Source organism: Martes martes, assembly GCF_963455335.1.
Source record: "Martes martes genome assembly, chromosome: 8".
NCBI lineage: Eukaryota > Metazoa > Chordata > Mammalia > Carnivora > Mustelidae > Martes > Martes martes.
This window is the reverse complement of record NC_137895.1, coordinates 58199982-58221891: the sequence shown is the minus strand read 5'-3', so window position 1 is coordinate 58221891 and position 21910 is coordinate 58199982. Positions and strand designations below refer to the sequence as shown.

General features: G+C 42.3%; 1 protein-coding gene across 2 annotated transcripts in view; it reads right to left on the bottom strand.

Annotated features, from left to right (window-relative positions):
• The window catches only part of PTPRO (protein tyrosine phosphatase receptor type O), a gene marked incomplete at its 5' end in the record, with an annotated part of 233570 nt that overhangs the window by 7988 nt on the left and 203672 nt on the right, over window positions 1–21910 (bottom strand). For both annotated transcript variants that reach the window (XM_080810594.1, XM_080810595.1), the window contains 7 exons: window positions 6–160; window positions 3482–3604; window positions 3836–3970; window positions 4549–4625; window positions 5970–6060; window positions 14449–14530; window positions 19199–19234. In XM_080810594.1, the coding sequence (XP_080666720.1) occupies window positions 6–160; window positions 3482–3604; window positions 3836–3970; window positions 4549–4625; window positions 5970–6060; window positions 14449–14530; window positions 19199–19234 (699 nt within the window). The remainder of the gene's footprint in view (window positions 1–5; window positions 161–3481; window positions 3605–3835; window positions 3971–4548; window positions 4626–5969; window positions 6061–14448; window positions 14531–19198; window positions 19235–21910) is intronic.

Below are 21910 nucleotides of genomic sequence, written 5' to 3'. Positions count from 1 at the left end.
GTTACCTGCAGTGCACGATCATGGGGCCTTTGCTCTTCGTAGCTTGCTGTCGAACCACGTGTACGAACTGCAGGATGCTCTCGGCCGCATTTGCTGTGGGTACCCCGTGATCGGGCCACGCCGTGTAGTTGAAATGCATCACATCCTGCGTCTCGTCCGCCTTTAGGTGGAAAAGCCAACACAAGCGTGAGTGTCACAGTGTGCCCGCCAGATGGCCTGGGCCTCCCCGGCCTCAGAAGTTAAAGCCCGTTCGCACCCTGGCCGGTCCCCCTTCCCTTCCCAGCCCTGAGGATGGTGTCTGGCACAAAGCAAACTAATTGTAAAAAAAAAAAACAAAAAACTAATTGTATAACACTTCAAAGAGTAGGGTAAAGAGGTGAATCCATGGCTTTGTAGAGATAAGAGCTCCAGTGGATCGGGGTTTGCCTCCCAGCTCGGCCTTTTGGCAACTGCATCAGCGTTGGTCCATGAATCCAGTGGAAGGTGCTATTGGTTCCTTCCTGTCCCTGGGTCCTCTTCACCAGGCTGATGCACCCCTTTTCTAGCTGCTGCTAACAGCATATGGCTGCATCCTCCTCATGGCTGACTTCTACAAAGGGACCTGCCTTGCTGGGGTATGCCCAGGGTGATGTGTTTTCCTGAGGAGGGCAGCCCACAGCTGAGGAATGACGGATCCTGGGGTACAAAGCGCCTGCCCCCTTATGTCAGGGAGTAAACTAACAGCATGGTGCCATTCACTGCCCTGGCCATCTCCATGGGATCCAGCTGAGGCCAGAATTCAGAGAAACCCGCTGCTGTGTGTAGCTCCTTCCCAGCCCTGTCCTATCCTGCTTACCTGGCTCCCATAGAGATTTTACCCAAGTTTACACTTTTAGAACCTCACCAATAGGAAAATCCCTGTCTTGTGCTCTGACCCAAGAAAAACTTGCTGAACATGTTTTCTCACGCCTAAGATGAGCCCTTTTAGATGTTATAGGATAAAATAGCCCATCACAAGGATGGTTGTGAGAATTAAGTGTGCTCATGTCTGTGAAGGATGGGACCTGGTAGATACGGTCATCACTATACCTAATTACCACCACCCTCTCCCATCCAGCTCAGCGTAGGTATACAGTTGGTTCTGGCAATCCCAGTGGGTTGGTATGTTTTGTATTTTTATCTCATTCATATTAACCCATATGTCAAATACATTCTTGTCCCCTCAGAACTGAGTAATTATCAGTGAGGGTATGGGCCTTCAAGATTCACTCTTCTTCTCTTCTTCTTTCTTCTTCTTCTTCTTCTTCTTCTTCTTCTTCTTCTTCTTCTTCTTCTTCTTCTTCTTCTTTTTTAAGATTTATTTATTTGAGAGAGAGAAAGAGTAGGGGAAGGGGCAGGGAGAGGGAGAGTCTCAAGCGGACACCGCGCTGAGAACAGAGCCCCATTCAGAGCCCGATCTCACGGCCCTGAGGTCATAACCTGAGCCAAAACCAAGAGTCTGATCCTTAACAGACTGAGCAACCCACGCGCCCCAAGACTTACTCCTTTTAGTCTCTATTAATTTATAAGCATAAAGATTTATTCTGTTCTTATTATCAATTGTCAGAAATATTCCAAATCCAGGCCTCACAAAGATCTAATTCATCCCCCTTCCCTCAAACATTCTAAGAGCCTAGAATCCACTGGGTGAATGGAATACTGTGCCGTAATTTGGAAGAATTTGGCCTGGTTATGAAACTAAAGTTAGGTTCAGGTATTTGGGAGAAATGAATTCCTAAGAATCAGTGGTCTTGGGTGGAGTAAATTTGTATAAATATAAGTAAATACATAAATAAAGCATATACATGTAAGATCTGTGCAAACATATAAATAAGCCAGTGCCCCACTTGCACCTCCTCCCGCCCCCTCGTCCCGTAAGCCTCTCCTTCCCCAGCCACACGCAGCCCTTCCCTCACTGCCTTCAAGGGCTCCTTCTCAGACACATGGAGCATGCGCGCGCAAGTCTGCGAAGACACAGGCGACTCTCACCGCTGTTTCCAGGAGGTATGGCCAGGAAGTAACCCAAGCATAATAAATTGCGCAGAACGACTCCATTACTCAGCACCATGAGGACTGAAGCACACGCAATCACTAGATAACTTTGGTTGCCCAGAGAAACTTCCCCAAAATGTTTGCTCTTTTCAAAGGCTGATTATAGGCTTCGAGCAAAGACCTGCACATGGTAGGCAATATATACGTATGTGTGTGTGCGTGTGTGTGTGTGTGTATTATTATACATATTTTTCAGATAAATTTTGCATATATATATATATATATAATTGATCTGAAAATATATCCAGCTAAAATATGCTAAGTGGTAACTAGGAAACACTTAAATTGTCACTAGTCTCTCTACAGCTACAAGACAGAGTTCTTTGTACCGGGGTGATCCCAGTCAGCTGAATAACAAGGCGCGCATCAATGGGAACAAACACATTTTTGCTGGTTTTAGTCCCCAGTTCCTACTCAGTTCAGGCCAAGTTTTCAAATTTCATGTTATGGTCATTTTCCTCCTTTCTTATTAAATGAGAAAACCATCCTTGTTACATCTTAGCCATTCCGAAATTTCTCTCACTCCGATTTCCTCATCCATGTGCTTTTATCTGGTTGTACTCTGAAAGCTCCCATGTGTCGGTATGAAGGGAGTAAAGAAGAATGTGAACAAAAATGGAAACAAATAGAAAAACATCCATTAACACAGCACAATGTTCTTTTGCAATATAACTTTCATCCAGGAAGCGTAAAATTTAGATTCTGTGTTTATGGCCAAAAGGGGGCACTCTAGGACCAAATGTTTGTAACTACGGTATACACACCGTACCAGAAAACACTATTTATTCCATGTTTTATTTTAGTGTTTTAAGACCGTGAAACGATTATCGTTGAAAGCTAGGTGACCATTTAAGACCAAGGACGAGACGCATAGTACTGACCAGACACTGATCTATGTGACTCTTCTCTGTCAAGGAAACAGGCATGGAACAGGCCCTATTTTGCGCTTGGCACTCTCTTTTCTCCTGGATGCAAACCCGGGGAATTATTTGTTCTACCTTTACCCAGACGTTTACACTGTCTTTCTGGCTGAAATAGCCAAGAAACAAAGAAGGATTCAAAGGGCATTCAGGTTGTCAAATATTTTTCTCTGAGGAACGTCTGTGAGCTTTCCAAGCGTTTTACTATTTTTGAAATCATTCATTCACCCCCTCATTTATTCATCCCACAAAGATTTTGTAAGTGGCTAAGGGTTGGGATTACAAAGCTTATTAAAACAGGGTACTTGCTTCCCACACCATTGTGGATGAAATGGGAAATGAATACGTTCAAAGTAGGATTTATCTCTTGAAGAAAGCAGCGTTGCAAAGTGTGAAGAGCTCACAGTCTGACATGATGGTGGGTTGGCCTCTGACACCTGGGCTTCACCTCAGCATGGGGACAGCACCTAAACGTGTGCTTTGTGACTTACATAGTTAATCCGGAAGTGTCTGCGGGCCCAGTCGTCCCGCTCTTCCTCCGAGATCATCTCCACGGTGATGTCTCCGTAAGCTATGGGCTCTTCCGTGAACGGCCAGTAATGGTCGCATTTCACCTGAGGAGATAATGGCACAACTTTTCAAAAAAAACAAGTGATGGAAGAAAGAGCCAGTGCTCACTTAGGAAAAACAGAAGTCCTTGTCTCTGAAGAACCGTGTCGTACTATTGCGAGGATGAAAAATGGAGCAAGTGGAAGTCTCTGGTACACGGTAAGCACTCAAGCCATGGCCATGGCGGGTACGGGTTGTGCTGTCCCAGTGGGGACCCCCCCCTCTCAAGCACTTACCCTTCTTTTCTCATTACACTGAGTGAGCATGACAATGATCTGGGACTTCTGTTGTAGAACCATCTTCCAAAAGTCATTTCTGGTCTCAGGCAGTGGCCCCTGTGTGGCAATATACTCCTGAGGCGAGTTGTATCCCTGAAGGATGAAGTGACAAAGTCGTCACCTAAGGGGCCACCCTCAACACCAAACGCTGCTCCACACGAAGGAGGGAAACCTGAGAATTTACCGGGTATCAGCCTGGCAAAGGATCACACAGCCTGGGTCGTGTTCTCTCCCCTTTTCATCGAAGAGGTGATCAGAGTAATGGACCTTTTCAGGTCTGTGTGATTGGAAGCCTTGTTCTCACACCTCTTCTATGAGAACAGCCACTGTTTTTAAAGCACAGGGGCTCGGGGGGAGCCCTTGGAGTTGAGTTGCCGAAATTGAAGTTTATACATGAGAAAGGTGATCTTTAGGGTGATTATTTACTTTCACTTTCACCAGATCTTTATGGAGAAAGCCAACCATTACTCATCTATGGGCTCCCCCCGCCCTTCGTTATTCTGAAGAGGAATAATGGAAACTGTTCCTGAGAGCTGGGGAGCAGGGGGAGAATGGCTCTCTTTACAGCAACTGGATGCCTCCCTGAATAGTCCCCTTCTTGCTGAGCTAGAATTGGGATGCCTGATTTTAAAACATTATTTTATTTTATTTTATTATGGTCTTTTACTTACAGGAATGTAGTTGGCATTGATATAGTCCGTGCCTTCCTCTTCATTCATGGAGACTAATCTCACACGGCTAAAGTCATCTGTAAAGAACACCAAGAAGAGAAGGATTAAAAATGGGAGCAGAAAGAATTGTCTCGACCTTCTCCATCCAAATAGCAAGTCAGATCAGCCCGTGACAGGGCAGGTCGAGTTTATTTTACCCTGATATTTCAGCCACACCTCAGTCTTAGTTTCTTGTTTAAGTAAATACAGAAACACACCTCAGCCAGTGTTTCCTCTCCATCAGCTCCCCTGTCCTTGTCTCTGGGCTGTGGGGACATGGTGCAGGATCATTAGAGGAACTGAAATATCAGGGAGGTTGTCTGGAAGGCTAGAGGATGTGATCATTAGAGGAACTGAAATATCAGGGAGGTTGTCTGGAAGGCTAGAGGATGTAACCTGAATCCATGATTCCCATGTCACCCAGCACATCCAGAAAATCCACACCTTTCGGAAACCTAGGCGTTGCACGGACTTTGTGTAAACAGACTTTAGATAAGAAAAGTACATTCTGGAATGTGTACAGATGTGAAGTGTTATAATGATGACACTGTGCAATTTCATCAAGAAGACCGATTAAGGAGAGAGTCCTCCTTCTAGAGCTTTTTCAGCTCTCCTCCTACCTCTTCTGCATTTCTCCCAGCACTACCCCCTGCCCCCACCTCTAGCCAGTGTGGCAGAGAAGAAAGCTAAACCTACATTGAAAAGTATTTTATTGGGGCGCCTGGGTGGCTCAGTGGGTTAAGCCTCTGGCTTCGGCTCAGGTCATGATCTCAGGGTCCTGGGATCGAGCCCCGCATCGGGCTCTCTGCTCGGCGGGGAGCCTGCTTCCCCCTCTCTCTCTGCCTGCCTCTCCGCCTACTTGTGACCTCTCTCTGCCAAATAAATAAAATCCTTAAAAAAAAAAAAAAAGAAAAGTATTTTATTTGTCCAGTAAGTGCTTCATATTACTTTTTTTCCTCAAATGTTGCTTTTATTACAAAATGGTAAGCAACAAGAAAACCTGCCAGAAGGAAGAAAGAAGAGGCATTTGAGTACATCGGTCTCCTTCCCTTGTCAGGGAGTTGATTGAAAATAGTTTATGATAGCTCAGATTATCTTATCCTAATTTGGCTAAGATTTCTGATCTCCAAAGAGCCAAATGGTCAGTCTTTCCTGATCATCAGACACAATTCAGTGGAAAACAAAGAAATTCAATATTCCTACATAGGATGGAATCTAACAACATCAAAGCACAAATGGGACCAATGCAGTCGCAGAGATGGCCTAGAGGATCTCGATGGCAGCTGGGCTTAGCCAGAGATTACTGAAAGTGATGAATCTGCAGTAACAGTCAGTCAGCCCTTGAGAGACACGAGTAGGAGAGGTTCTAGTGACAATCTTACACGGTAGGATGTTTGTGTAACGATTTTTACATCGGTTCAGCGGAAGGTCTGCTGCGAAGTGTGAAATGTCCAGTCCAATCAATTTCAACTCCTGCAAATGACAGAGAACAGAGTTGAGATTTCGGTATTTGGTGTGGATTGGATTATGGTTCACACTGGATTATTCCTCACTCCCTGTCTGTAATAGAATCATCACACCCCCTCCTCCACACGAGGTTCCAGCTACTCCCTCTTGGGATGGAGCGCACTTCTCCACTCCACTGTTCTCAGCTTGTTTTGGCCGATAAACCTGGGTAGGGATCATTCTGATCAGAAGCTTTAAGTGTGCTTGCTCAGCTTGGTTTTCCCTCCTGTGCGACTGCCATCTGCCGTGAAAAGAACATGCCCAGGGAAGCTGCTGGCCCCAGAATGAGGAGAGGCTTGCAGCAGACCTGATTCTGTCCTATAGACCCTTGATGGAGGAAAAAAAAAGAAATATTGTTGTGGATCCCTGAGATTTTGAGATTTACCCTATAGGATGCTCCTATAGCATTATTGCAGGAATTAGGGTCAATACAATACATAAATCTCCTGAATCGCTCAGTGATCACATGGAGAAGGTAAGAATTGTTTCAAAAACTTGAAAACCGAGACCCATTTCAGAGTTTTAGAGGTATATATTTACTGAAATGTACACACTACCTGTAAACCTTTCTGTTCTATGGGGAAATGTAGGTATTTCTCCTACAGGCAATAGCCTTAGAGAAAGTAGTAAAAGAATGAGTAACAAGTAGGGAATATTCCCCATGTTATAAGAAGTAAGACCTACAGGCACTAAGTATCTGGAAATAAATCGGACAGTAAGAATGAATCAGTAGTGGATAGGCAAAGCTTTCAGTGAAAATAGGAACAACCAAGTACGTGCCTCTAAGTACATATCTATACTCCTATAAATCCTATCATCAAAATGTGCATTGGTAGGGCAACTTTTGTATAAACAGAAAACCATCACACTACAGCAAGATTATGTTAGAGGCTAGGGGGGCCTCTAAGCATTCATCTCATGTGTCTTATTGGAAACAAGCAGTTATGGTCAGGCCACCTGGATTTCCCAGGAGTTGTCGTTCATACTGTGATTGGTGTGAATAGCTTCCTGGAGTTGGGCAGTGCACAACCAGTGCAGCAGATCTGGTTATGTTTCTGTACAAAGTTCAGGGAACTATTAGTGAATGGCATATACAACCATCTAGAAATGGAATGATGTAGATAATATGCACCTCTCTGTGAGCCTACTAACTGAAGCAGTAGAGAAACCACTTGCTGTAATTTTTTTTTTTTTTTACTCAGATAGGATGTTAATGTTGCACACATGGTTTACTCTTCACAATTCCTTCCAATTTTTACTCCAGTGAATCAGGAGTGAGAATACATATCTGGGGGAGGAGTTTGGGAGCGTCTTTGAAAGACTTCTGAAGGGGGTTGGGGACATTGGTGATGTTCTGAGAGACTGAAGAGGCATATCTCTTTCATGGCCCTTCTGTCTTGATTTGAACGTTCTTTGCAAAGCATATACTTTAAAGAGACCAAGTTCTTGGGTCTTTTGCTGCATCCACATAGAAGTTCCTTGACAGCTTACTGGGATGCAAACTGCAGTCCACACGGATGGACCTACCTGAATCACTCAGCTCTCTCTCCTTCCTTCATTCTGCAACCCTTTGGGCTTTTTAAGATCATGAAATCCTGAGCTCTGGGGTCCAAGCTGAAGCCAACCTTAAAGAGAAGCTTTGCTGACTTTGATCCTCAATTCACAAAGGGAGTTTTTCTGTCTCAGGCAAAATCCTTGCTTGCGAAAGGCCTTTAACCAGAAGCATGTCACTGTTACTTTATAAGTGGTTTTTCCATTTTAAAGGGTTTTCAAAGATTGACTATATTGTTCTTTTAAGTAACAAAATTTATTTTTAGCAAACTCCAACCAAATCAGTGTTATGTTAAGGTTGGTTCTTTGGCAGCTAGAAGCTAATTTAAATGATGATTCCATTGCTTAATTTGGTTGCAATGGTTAATTAGTTTGCTTAAAATCTTTTGGAATTCTACCTCCTTTAGAGAGTGTCTTTAGAGATAGTTGGTCAAAACATCTGGCTTCTTTTGGTGTACCACTCATAAAACGTAGGGTCTTGGAAAAGTAGCTCAACACTTGGTAACATCAGTTCAGTTATCTGTAAGATAAGGCTAACAACTTTCCATCCCTCAGTCCCGTAGAATGACTCTCCACAGGAACGGGAACGATCAAATGCAACGCATGTGAATACGGCACTCCTGATGATGGCGGGGAGATGCTTCTGTTTGGATACTTTGTTTTGCCTTGCCCTGACCTGTAACTTCTCCCTCCTCTGCCATTTGCACTAACAGACCCACAACCTTCTCCCCAAGTCCCCTGCTTTGAAGACAGACTGATGAGCCACAGGAAGAGGCCTCGGTGACGAAAGAAAAGTGTGGAAACAGATTGGAGCCGGGAACGGGAGCACATATGGAAGCCGACTAACTGATAGAACTTTAATTGTGTGTTGCCTCCCTGCTGGAAGTGCCCTAAGCCGGTAAGAGAGGTTTAATTGGCTGAACACTGTAAATGTAAATTGCCTCTGAATCGAGGCAGAGCAGGAACGGCGGGGGTGCACAAAATGCTTCACAATCTTTTCTAATTTAGCCTGTCACTAAGTGGAAAATCAAATACTAAGTTTCCCGGTTCAGTAGCTTTGCAGTTAGTTATTCTCTTTCCAACCATATGGAAGCTCCGGAGGCTTTAATCTTCATAAAGGCAAAGGACGAGGTGATGGCCTGAAACCGACATAAATCATTTTTGAATTTTCATTTGCCAGTTTGGTTTCTGTTATGATTTATGACGGTGTGTTTCTTCCCGGGGGCTACGGAATCATCCACAGCGGGTAGAGTGGTGGCTCCCCAAAAGATGCGTCCACACGCCAACCCCCAGGACCTGTGAATGTGGTCTTATTAAAGAAGAGGCTTTGCAGGTGCAGTTAAGTTAGGGATCATAAGACAAGATTATTCTGCATTATCTGGGTGGGCCCTGTATCCCAGAGAGAAGGCCGTACAAAGGAAGAGACATAGGTTGGAATCATGCGGCTGTAAGCCAAGGAGCGCCTGGAGCCTCCAGAAGCCGGAGGAAGCAAAGAAGGATTTTCCCCTAGAGACTTCAAAGGACACATGGCCTTGATAACATTTTGATTTTGGACTTCCGGCCTCTAGAATTCTGAGAGAACAAACTCTGTTGCTTTAAGTGACCAAGACTGTGGTAATTTGTTATGGCAGCCCTGAGAAACTACTATCGTCCCCAAAGTCGAATGGCAGTCTACGTTGGGTTGGCAGTCTACTTTGATTTTGGACTTCCGGCCTCTAGAATTCTGAGAGAACAAATTCTGTTGTTTTAAGTGACCAAGACTGTGGTAATTTGTTATGGCAGCCCTGAGAAACTACTACAGTCCCCAAAGCCCAGTGGCAGTCTATGACCCTGGGGTAGGTTGGGGACAGCAAAGCACAAACATAGATACTGTGTTAGTCGGGTCCAGCTGCCCGCAAAGTACCATAGACTGGGTGGTTTAAATAATGGACATGTATTCCTCACAGTTCTGGAAGCTGAGCAGGCTAATATCAAGGTGCTGACAAGGTAGTTTTCATTCTGGGGCTTTTCATGACTTGAGTGTGATTACCATCTCACTGTGCACTCATGTGACCTTTCTTGCCTAACCCTACTTACCTTCCCAAGCCTCCATCTTGTCCACATATCAATTTTGGGAGGACACAGGCAGCTCGTAATCTGCGCAGTCACCTTCCAAGAGGACCGCAAACTCTATTCCGGCTCTAGAGTCTGTAAGAGTGTCAGCAGGATCTAAGTATTTGGGACCGTTTGGACCACAGAGTCAGGTGAGTTTGATTACTGGACTACGGAACAAGTGGGGAGACACAACGTCACTGGTGGTGTTGACAGTGGTGGAGCCATCTGTGGCCGATGCAAGGCTTGGTGGAACTGGGCAAGGTCTGGCTGGTTTTCAGGTAAATACAAAAGGAGCTGGGATTTAGAATGAGGTGTTTAGTGAGGCTCTGTATTCATTTCTGAGGGCTGCCCCTAAGAAAGTACCACAAGCTGGGTGGCTCAGAGCAACAGAAATTGTCTTATAGTTCTGGAAGCTGTATGTCTGCAGTCGAGGTGTTAGCAGGGACTTCTGACGTCTGTCATTTATGGAGGAATATTAGGGCATCCTTCCCGTCTCTTCTTCGTGTCTGATGGTTTGCTGGCAACCTTTGATATTCCTTCACTTGCCACCCTATAACTCCAGTTGCTGCCTTGGTCACCACATGATGTTCTCCCTATTTGTCTCTGTGTCTTCACACAGCTCTGTTTCCATAGGGACACCAGTCTGACTTGGAGCCCACACTGCTCCAGCATGACTTCATCTTAACTAATTACATCTGTAATGACCCTGTTTCCAAATAAGGTCATATTCGGAGGTACTGAGTGCTTAGGGCTCAACATATCTTTGGGGGACACAATTCAACCCAGGACTGATACTCTAAAGGAAGAATGGGGTACAGTAGAAATGGATGTCTTGGGGAGGTGATGGAGGACTGGAGGAGAAGGACGCCAAGTTCAGGGAAGTCTGGCAGGGCCCTGGGCACTAGGATGGGATTTAGGGGTCATGCTCCAGCTGCTGGACAGATTGCTAGTATAGGCACCTGGAAACAGAAGATTAGAAACAAGAGGAGGGAAATTAGAAAGATTAAAAGATTAGAAGATTAGAAACAAGAGGAGGGAAGACTCAGGTCTGGGAACCAAGCAAGACCCCTGGAGTAAGAGACTTCAAGGTGACTTATTTCAACAATGGCTGCATGTAGGTCTCCAGTGAATTGGCCTGGAACACAAGTAAAAAAGAGCTGCCAATGGGAGCTACTAGCAGAAATCCAGGCTCATCCCTCAATAGCAATGTGGCAAGGAATGCAGTTTATTTTGGCCTTTGGAACCACATTTCTGAACAGAGATGGTGAGGGCTTTTGCTAGCATCCTGATGAAACAAATACAAAACACAGAAATTAATGGCAGAATGAGCAATATATGGTAGGTCTCATGGGCTCTCCAACTTCAAGCTCTAAATTCTGGCTCCTCAAAACCCTTCTGTATGAGACATACGAAATGAGGAATTGAACCTAATCCCTGAGTCCCAAGCCTCCTTAAGAAAAGATGCACATTTTCATCAGAAGAATAATCAATCTTCCCCAGCAGTTCCAAAATCAGATGCAGAGTGAAAAAGGAATGCATTTAGTGAGTGCACATTAGCAAGTCATATAGCTTCATGTATGACTTATAGCTGTATTGGTTATATATGCAAACCCAGACATTCATTTCAATTAGCATAATGCTTATAAATGATGTAATTTCTCAGTATGAGTGTGATCTTTCAACGTCAGTATCCAAATGAATACAAGTATTAAACATTCATACAAACAGAACAAATAACTGTTCAGCTACTGAATTTAGCTAGACCAGCTGATTGGGCCATTTTAATACCCTCCTGGGTTCTTATTAGAGCAGGAAACCTTTTTTTTTTCCCTTCTTAAGTTTTGATTAATTACCAATTTCGGAAAATTTGACGGCTGCCGTGTGAAAGGTCTGACATACATCATAAAATCAGGTATGGGTATGAGTCTTTGAAAACAGATGAGGGTACCCAGACATGGAACCTGAGGGGTCAGCAGCAGGGGGCGTTGGAGGCTGGCGGTGCCTGAGAGCTGGTGAATGAAAAATGAAGTGAATCAGGCCCGTGGGTCACTGCTTGGGCAAATATTAGCTCAGAAATCACCGCCTGAGCTGTATGGACTTAAAGCAGACTTCTGGAGAATAATTTGTATTTTCTCACCAGAATGGGGACACACTATCAGGACTTGGCACCAATCAAGTTACATATAGGATCAACAATGTATTAAGAACAAAGATATATGGAGAAAAGCTTCGGAGAAAATAAAGATACCAAACACTCCTTCAAATCATGGTGTGATGGGTAATTTCATGTGTCAGCTTGGCCGGGCTAGATAGTGCTTGGCCAGACATCAGTCTAGATGTTGTGGGGAGGTTTTTGTTTGTTTGTTTGCTTTTTGTTTTTTGTTTTTGTTTGTTTTTTTAAGATGTAATTAACATTAAAATCTGTAGGCTTTGAGAAAGCAGACTACTCTCCATAACGTGGGTGGGCCTCATCCATCAGATGAAGACCCTAAGAGAAATGACTGAGGTGCCCTGAGGAGGAGGAAATTCTGCCTCCTGCTTGCTTTTGGATTGAGCAGCAACATCAACTCTTCCCTGTCCACACCCTGCCCTGTGGTTTTCAGACTTGTGAGCTTCCACAACTGTTGTGAGCCTGTTCCTTAAAATAAGACTGTCTCTTTATTTCTATTATATTACTGTATTTCTTCTATTATATTACTGTATATAGGATATACATACTATAATACATAAGGGTTCTCAATTGTATAAGAAGTATATATTGTAATGAACTTATGGATGAATTAAATTATTGTACTGTATTAGTGTTTATATATATATAAATATATATATTTCTTATTGGTCTGTTTCTCTGGAGAACTCTAATACGCTTGAGTTAGAAAGCTTGGATGTGCCCTCCTCCCACACTTAGCCATGTGAATGGAATACTACTTGCCTGGGACAATTCTTTATCATGCAGGACTGTCCCACTCATTGCAGAGTATTTTTCATCCTTGTCCCTTTCTCCATTGAACACCAATAGTAGCTTCTTCCCAAGGCATTATGAGAACCAAAAATACTTGCACACACTCCAAACTCTCTCCCTAAGGGACTGCCTCATACTGGCCCAGTTGAGAATCACTGATCTAGTTCAGCCTTCTCATTGAAAGGATGAACAAATTGAGGAGATGAGAAATTGTGGCTTTTTTCAATATTAATTAATACCTAAACAGTCATGAGAACTAAGGGGTTTGGATTCCCACTTTAGTACATTCTTACCTCCTTTGTAATTCTTACAGAATAAACCTGAATGTGTTCATTTATATATTGAATGTATAAAAACTCTCAGCATGGTATAAATTAAGCATTTAGCACATAGAATTTATTATTCTACTTTTCACATTTTTGAAACATCTGAAGCTAGGATGTAATCATTAATTGCTTGATTCTCCAGTGTCCTTTCTTTTGGGGGGAATAGTGTTCCCCATTGGTTTAGCTAAGTGGTTCCAATAAGAGCTGTCCTGTTCCTACGTGACTCTGCCCTCTCAGGCTGCAATTGGCTTGAGTGGACGTCACAACCAAGGCCAGCCCATCAGTTATTCTCTCCTGTTAATTTTTAAACTCTGAATAAGGAGAGTCAACAGTTTCCTTTGGAAACTCTCGGATGTGATGCCCAGGGGTTGTGGGTAGTTGTTTTCCACTGTGAGAAAGAGGTTGGTTTGCAGCAAAAGTGAGAGAGTCAAGACAGAGAAAGAAGCAGAAATGAGAAAGGGGCGGGGGTGGTCTCTGCAGGGGTGGGGCCTTTGGTTCCAATCATTTCTGAGACTGAGCTGCTCCCTTTCCTCCCTGGAGTCTGAATGGTGTGTCATTCACAACTAAAATCATCTTTTCTTTTTACCAGAAAATGACTCACTGAATTTTCTTTATGATGATGCACTAGAGAAGCCCAGGAATAATCACACTGGGACTTGATGGCATAACCTGGGAGGGATTCCTAATCCTCCCAGTGAGGGCAGTGATGCTAGCTGTGTCACCAAGGTGACATCATTGTGTAGGGAAGAGAGCTGGAGGCTTCAATGAATTTGAAAGTGTACATCCATCACAATTTTCATCACCATTATCAGAATCACCCAGACCTCTATTTTTTTCCTGAGTTTAGCATATGTGTTCTTATAGAAAGTTTCCTTTCTTTCTGAAATCCCATCCTTGCCATAGCTCTCCAGTTCACGCCAAAGTTCTATTCTTTGAGATACAGCATTTAGTGTGACATCTAAAACTTCTCGCACACTTGTGTGCAATGGGTGACTAAGCTGGGCTCTGTGTGGGATTTCTGATCACAAGGTGGGTCGTATTAGGGGGTTTTGTATTTGCTCATGAGTGAAGTTCTTCTCATCCTTATATTCCCTCTTAGGATACCCACGCAAGGACTCCTGCTGCTTCGTGCAGACCTAAGATATCCCCAGCTGATGAGGGACTTGGCAGATTGATTGACTGATTGATTGTATGTTCACCCCACTACCCACATTTGTTTTCTCTTTTCCTCCAGTGGTGTCGCTCTAGCCTGACCTGCAAAGGGTGCATGTCCTCACTCTGCACCAGCCAATGAGACACCACCATGCTGCCCATGTTGAATCATATTGCAAGCCCAGTGAGCTGGGAAATGACACCAGTCCCAATATGCCAAGACCCATGCCTCATCTACCACAGAAGGTAGGACATACTTGATCTACTCACCTCAAACTGAAGAGAAAATTTATAGTCAGAGTCTTTGGCCATATCCTTGATGTAGGCGTCAAAGTCATCCAGTTGAACTGGGCTTTACCAAACACAAAAAAATATATGTTTTAAAAATCTGGTTGGCAATAAAAGACTCAATCTCAAAAAACAGACTGAGGGTTGCTGGGGGGAGGGGGGACGGGAGAGGGTAGTGGGGATATGGACATTGGGGAGGGTATGTGCTATGATGAGTGCTGTGAAATGTATAAACCTGGCGATTCACAGACCTGTACCCTTGGGGATAAAAATACATTATATGTTTATTAAAATAAATAAATTAATTAAAAAATAAAAAAAATCTGGTTGGCAGCTATCTATACTGTTTAATGTCATACTTTTCAAACACGAATGATTTTCTTGGAGAAAAAAGCAGCTTTACTTGCTCCAATCTTTTTTTGTTGTTAAAGCAATCAGTTCCTAGTATGTTGTGATTAAAAAGAGGGCTTTATATATTATACTTCCTTGAGATGGGAAAGAGCTCTAGATTTTCAATCGGCTCTAATTCCAGCAATAAAATATTATATATATATGGGATGCCTTGGTGGATCAGTTGGTTCAGTGTCTGCCTTTGGCTCAGGCCATGATCTCGGAGCCCTGGGATCAAGTTCTTCCTTGCTCAGCAGGGAGCCTGCTTCTCCCTCTGCCTGCTCTGCCTGCCACTCCCCCTACTGTGTTCTTTCTCTCTCTGACAAATAAATAAATAAAATCTTTAAAAAATTATATATATATATGCATGCTTACATACATACATGTATATATGTTGTTTCTAGAAAATTCTGATTGTTGGGAAATCACAAAGGATTAGAGTCTGGAGAACTGTTTGAGATATGGTTTTATTTTACTTACTGTGTGATCATGGAAAATTGAATCTTGTGAGATTCAACATTCTCCTCTATAAAATACTATGGTCATACTTACCTTCCAACGTTAACACACAGTATATTAAAGAACCTTAGAAGTTTAAACAGCTTTACAAGTATAGACACTGTACTGCTAGCTACACTGTCTTCTCAGGGCAGAGGAGGGTCAGGGCAATGAAGCACATATCCGGAAAGCTTCTGGAACCTCCTTCTTTGAGAGCCATGTTTAGAGGCTTGTGTATCTATAAAAGTATCAAAAAGGCTCAAAGACACAATAAAGTAATGCATCTGAGCTTATGTGTCTGTATCTCTAGCTGAAGTTCTCACCTCTTTCCTTCTTCTTTTTGTGAATAAGAATTATATTTTATTTTCTACAGTTTTCCATAGCTGCTTATCCTTCCTGGATTTTACCTACACCAACCTGCTCCCTAAGCTTTGCACGATGCTGAGCTCTGACAACTAGTCCAAGCCTTTCCACTTTGGCAGGATCCACAGAGACCTTTCCCTTAGTCTTACTGCAAATTTCTCCACTGTATCCTCTACCTGTGGCCTCATGTCCTATTAGCAAATGCATAGTATTATGAATAGCTGTTTGTTTAAAGTTGTTGATTAACCAATATGACAGATTATGTTAAGATTTTAGTAGATTTTAAAGGGCATTACACCTCCCAGATTACACTTGAATTTTAATTGTTTCACTTAATAGCATTAATGACTTGGTTCCATAAAACACACCACAGAGCATACATCTTCGCATATGTTTTATTGCTCAGTTGATCTCTGAAGTAGACATGGGCAACATCAGCCCCATGCTTCAAGTGGAACCGCCATTACTCAAGTGAGTAATGTGAGTAGTTCAAGATCACATGGCTCCTCAGCAGGGGAATGCTGACCAGCCCCGCAGGAGAATGTTTCTGGTTAAAAGATACCCTCACGTCAGATTTGCCACCTTCCAAGAGAATGACTAAAGGTGGAGCTCCAGTCCTAGAATGAATTCCCTTAGACCTGCCCTCTCTGGCTGTTGTCTTTGAGCAGTGCATTGACCTTAAGGTTGGGTTTAACGATTCTAGCTTTCATCCTGTTACAAGGAGAATGGAAGCATGGATGAAGGCAGAGGCTTAACCCACTGAGCCACCCAGGTGCCCAGGGGCTCCCCTCTTTTAGAGGGATTTTTAGAGAAGGCTTTTGGAGAAGGAGGAAGGACCAGAAAGAAAATGAGAAAAAGGAAGGAGGAAGCTGATTGGACATGACGTGATGTGATGTGATGTGACGTGATGTGATATGATGTGGCTTGTGGGCAGGGTCTGCCACAACTGTACTCTACCCAGACTTCTGTCCATGTCTTGCTTCTCTTTCTCCCTGCCAGGTCTTGGGAGAAGCAAGCCTGACAGAGTCTCCCATTTTGGTCCGGAGACCCTCTCTTCTAACATGCCTCTCCACATCACTTAACAACCCAACCAAAAATTTTGGGCAACAAAGTCTTTCTGTTCCTGTCAAATCATTCTTTTGAGGTGACACTAGCTCTCTTCTGTTTTGGTTGCTGTTGTCTCTTCTGCATCAGTTGATATATGCCAATGGAACACACACTGATTTGAAATAGATTTAGGAAAAAATTATTCTGTTATCTATCTGTACCTGAAAAAATCTGTATGTCACTCAAGGGTAAATAGAAATATTTTGCATCAACTTTTTTTTTTTAATGTACTCCACTAGCATGAATGCCACAGATATTTTTTAATTTAAAAAACATTTTTTAATGATGTTTAGTTAGCCACCATATGGTACATCATTGGTTTTTTTTTTTAAACAGAGAAAGGCCCCTTTCTTGACAGTGAGAATGTTAAAGTCCTATCTTCTTTTTTTTTTTTCCAAGATTTTATTTCATTTATTTGACAGAGAGAGAGATAGAATCACAAGTAGGCAGAGCAGCAGGCAGAGAGAGAGGGAGAAGCAGGCTCCCTGCTGAGCAGAGAGCCCGACGCGGGGCTTGATCCCAGGACCCCGAGATCATGACCTGAGCCGAAGGCAGAGGCTCAACCCACTGAGCCACCCAGGCACCCCCATCATTGGTTTTTGATGTAGTGTTCCGTGATTCATTATTTGCATATAATACCCAGTGCTGATTATAACACATGCCCTCCTTAATACCCATCACTCAGCTACCCTATCTGTCCCTTCACCTCCTCCCCTCTGAAATCCTCAGACTATTTTCCAGAGTCCATAGTCTCTCATGGTTCTTCTCCCCTTCTGATTCCCCCCACTTCAGTTTTCCCTTCCTTCCCTGAATGTCCTCCATGATATTCCTTATGTTCCACATATGAGTGAAACCATATGGTAATTGTCTTTCTCTGCTTGACTTATTTCACTCAGCATAATTCCCTTCCAGTTCTAGTCATGTTGATGCCAATGGTGAGTATTCATCCTTTCTGACGGCTGAGAAATATTCTAGTGTATATATGGACCACATCTTCTTTATCCATTCATTGTTGAAGGTCATCTTGGCTCCTTCTACAGTTTGGCTGTTGTGGACATTGCTGCTTTGAACATTGGGGTGCATGTGCCCCTTCTTTTCACTACATCTGTATCTTTGGGGTAAATACCCCCTAGTGCATTTGCTGGGTTATAGGGTAGCTCTATTTTTAACTCTTTGAGGAAATTCCATACTGTTTTCAAAAGTGGCTATATCAGCTTGCTGTCCCACCAACAGTATAAGAGAGTTTCCCTTTCTCCATATACCTGCCAACATTTGTTGTTTCCTGCCTTGTTAATTTTTGCCATGAATACCACAGATTTGACTGGAATCCCTAATTGCCTCCTATTAATTCATCAATATTTTATCCTAGGCAAATATCAAGGATAAACTCTAGGTATGGAAATGTTCCACTCTTTATCTGCAGAGTTTTAACTAATGGCCTGGAGGTGACAATCTAATTAGACCTTTGAAATCAACTGATGGGTAATTTTTTGCTCCAGAATCTTAATTCTTATGACTTAGCAATTCAGTAGATAAGTGAAACCAAGGCTAGCTACAGTAATTATTCTTTTCTATTTATTACAAAGACTTCCTGAGACAGCGTTTCTCAAAGTACTGATTATAATATCAAATAGAGTAAAAGCCTTTCCCTGCACTAAGCACAGCATTTCAAGTATAAAATGGCAAAGATTTTTGTACAACTTTGATTTAGTGAACTATTAGAGGTTTTCTCGATTTAGAATGGCAGACCTCCTCCTACAAGACTTTTATAATTCCCAACAGTGCATTCTTTCTGTTTTCATATGATGACAATTTTCCTTATTCCTGACTTGTTTTCTGTGATGCACTTTCATAGTGGCCTCTGCCACCCATATGTGTAAACACCCCCACACATAAAGGTTGAGCTGTTGAAATATACCCTTGCTTCTTTTTAATGTTTTCTTTCTTTAAGTAATCTCTATACGCAATGTGGGGCTTGAACTCATGACCCTGAGATCAAGAGTCGCATGATTCTCCAACTCAGCCAGCCAGGGGCCCCTACATTTGCCTCTTTCTTAAGCATCCCTCCTATTGGAAGACAAGCAATCATTTTGATTTGCGAAGTGAAGATCACTGGGAAAAACTTAAAAATGTTTTAAAAAGAAACAGTAAGGAAAACTTACCATATTATATACTTCAAAGCTTCTAAGACTAATCTTTAATGTTTTCACCACAAAAAGAAACAGTAATTATGTGACAGGATGGAGGTGTTGGCTGAATGCTACGGTGGGACTCATACTGCGTTATATCAGTGTATTAAATCAACACATGGCACACCTGAAACTTACACACTGTTCTAGGTCACTTATATCTCAATAATAAAAAAACAACTTACTTAGTCAGTTTCCTCTTCTTTAAACCATTTTTACTCCTGAGAATTAAAAAAAAAAAAAAAGACAGCTTTATTTGGGCAAAAGAATCGATTGACATAATGATGAAACTTCAAGAGCTTTAAATAATTACATCAGACACCCCAATTTTATTTAATTTTCATTAAACATACCTTCAGTTTGTTAATTACTTTTCCTTAAATAATAAGATAATGATAATAATTTTAGATTACCTTATTAAACAGTCTATTAGATTACAGGAACATACTTGTACTTTACATTTTGGGTTTGCCAAATACTAAATTCTAGAAATAAAATCTCTTGCTACTAGGGGTTAAGTGGCTGAAGTATTTTATAAATAAATAGAAATATATGTTGCCTGAAAACTCTAAGATCTATAGGTGAGAAGGAAAGAATTGGGGAATAAAAGGGAGACCTACATGTCTGGGAGGGTGGACATGTTGGTTGTCAAAGATTCAAAGAACCTTTTCAGTACCTTCCCTGGGAATGTGACTCTCCGTGTTGGCATGTATCTTTTTTTTTTTTTTTTTTTTAGTTTTTAAGATTTATTTATTTACTTGAGAGAGAGAGTGTGTGTGTGCACAAGCAGGAGGGGCAGAGGGAGAGGCAGAGAAAATCTCAAGCAGACTCTGTGCTGAGCATAGAGCCTGATGTGGAGCTCGATCTCATGACCCTGAGATCATGACCTGAGTGGAAACCAAGATTTGGATGCTTGACTGACAGCACCACCCAGGCACCCTGGCACATATCATAGAATTCTACTATGACATTGTTCTTACTCAATTTTGAACTATTTTTTTAAGCTATTTGAAGAATTGTACCTATTACTTACTAGTTCGTAATTCATTGCTATTCTGTAAGCTCAAACACGGGCAATGCTAATGCATGCTTCGGTTAATTACATTTTTAGGGGGTATTTAGGGTAATCGTTTTCAACCAACAAGAGATAACTGACCTAAGTTAGTGAATGCGAATATGGTCTCTGCTGAAACACTCCATTACTGTATTTTTATTGTTTTATATAAATGATAAATATTGATATGATTGAGTGACAGTTTTTACAAATAGTTTTCCAAGGTCTTTAAGTACTGATAGAAGCACTCAAACTTGCAGAAATTAAGCCATCTGTAGTAAATAAGCAGTGTGATCTGAAGACTCTCATGTGCCAGAATATTTATCATATTAAAAATTGTGGGGGTGGTTAGGTGGCTCAGTTGGTTAAGGCACCTGCCTCTTGATTTCAGCTCAGGTCATGATCTCGGGCTTGCAAGATTAAGCCCCGAGTCAGGCTCCCTGCTCAGCTCAGTCTGCTTGAGAATCTCTCTCTCCCTCTCCCCCTCCCCCTGCTCGTGCTCATTCTTTCTAAATAAATAAACAAAATCTTTAAAAAAATAAAAATTAGAATTGTGAATATCCGAGTACCTTCATTTCTAGAAAGTCTGTAGCACAATGGAACACTGTTCTTGTAGCGTGTTGTTCACAGACTGTCTCTCCCAGGGTCTGTCAGTTGCTTCTGTGCTCCTTGCTACACAATCCTTCCCCCTTCCCTCATCCTACTACAAGAGCTGAGCACAGGTAATAGGACACACTGTGGTGCTCACTAAGTGTTTCATGAGTCAACTGAAACACTGACTAGGAAACCCGAATTTCATGAATTGGGTTGAAACAAAACACCTTTGCTGTGTTGCCCCCACAATTTTACTTAATGATTCAATGAGGAGTTTGATACTAGGCTCGGAAAGTGGAACTGGTGGTTGGAAGGGAAGTTACAAAGGACGGGAAACTCAGGGGAAATACCCATTGAGGCAAATGGTGTTCCTGGTTCTCATTTCCTGGTTGCAGGCCGTTTTTACTTCTTCCTACTTCTGAGTGACAACAATCCATTCCATAGCTGTTTGTTCTCCCTCATCTTCTGTCTTTCACGTTTGGGATGTAGAGGGAACAGACATTCCACTCTTTATTTTGGCTCTCCCTCACCCCCTCAAAACACCACTGTGATGTTGGATAGAGTTGTATCTTCTAGGCATTTGGGAACCTAAAAGAACAGCTTTTGAATAATTTCTACTCAGCTCTTGTGAGGGCAATGTGGTTAACTTTAGGAATCCCACATTCACTTTGTGTCATGGGAGCTAATGACTTTGGTCCTTTATGACAGAGGAATGTTCGCTGAGATAACTAATGGTTTGGTGAAGTCAGGAGGCTTCCAACATATTTGGCGATTGGGAGTGGGAAAGACAAAAACAAACCCCAAACCAAACTTTTCCTACCCAAACAGACTTTAAGGGAAACTGGGAAGAAACAAATGTATGTGGTAGAGTGACACTGAATAAATTCAGTGCTGAAATATTAAGCTGCTACTGTTCATCAGCTGTGTAGAAACCTGATTCCTGGAAGACAGGCACTTTTTTTCTTTCAATATCATTCATTGATTGAATTTTACATAGAATGTAAAATTCTACCACATGTTTTCAATAACTTAATGCCAAAAGTGTACGTTTAAGTGTATGTCTTCATGATTTGTGTACAACCTTCATGTTCTGCTTAGATTTTGCAGAATTCCCAAAGATTCCAAATTCTCATATCCTTAGGCTGTGGGACAAGGACAGGACTGAATTATGAGACTGCACGGCCATGCAGATGGAATTTTCCTACCTTTTCAATTGTTGCGCTAATTCTAAGACTTAAATTAGGGGACG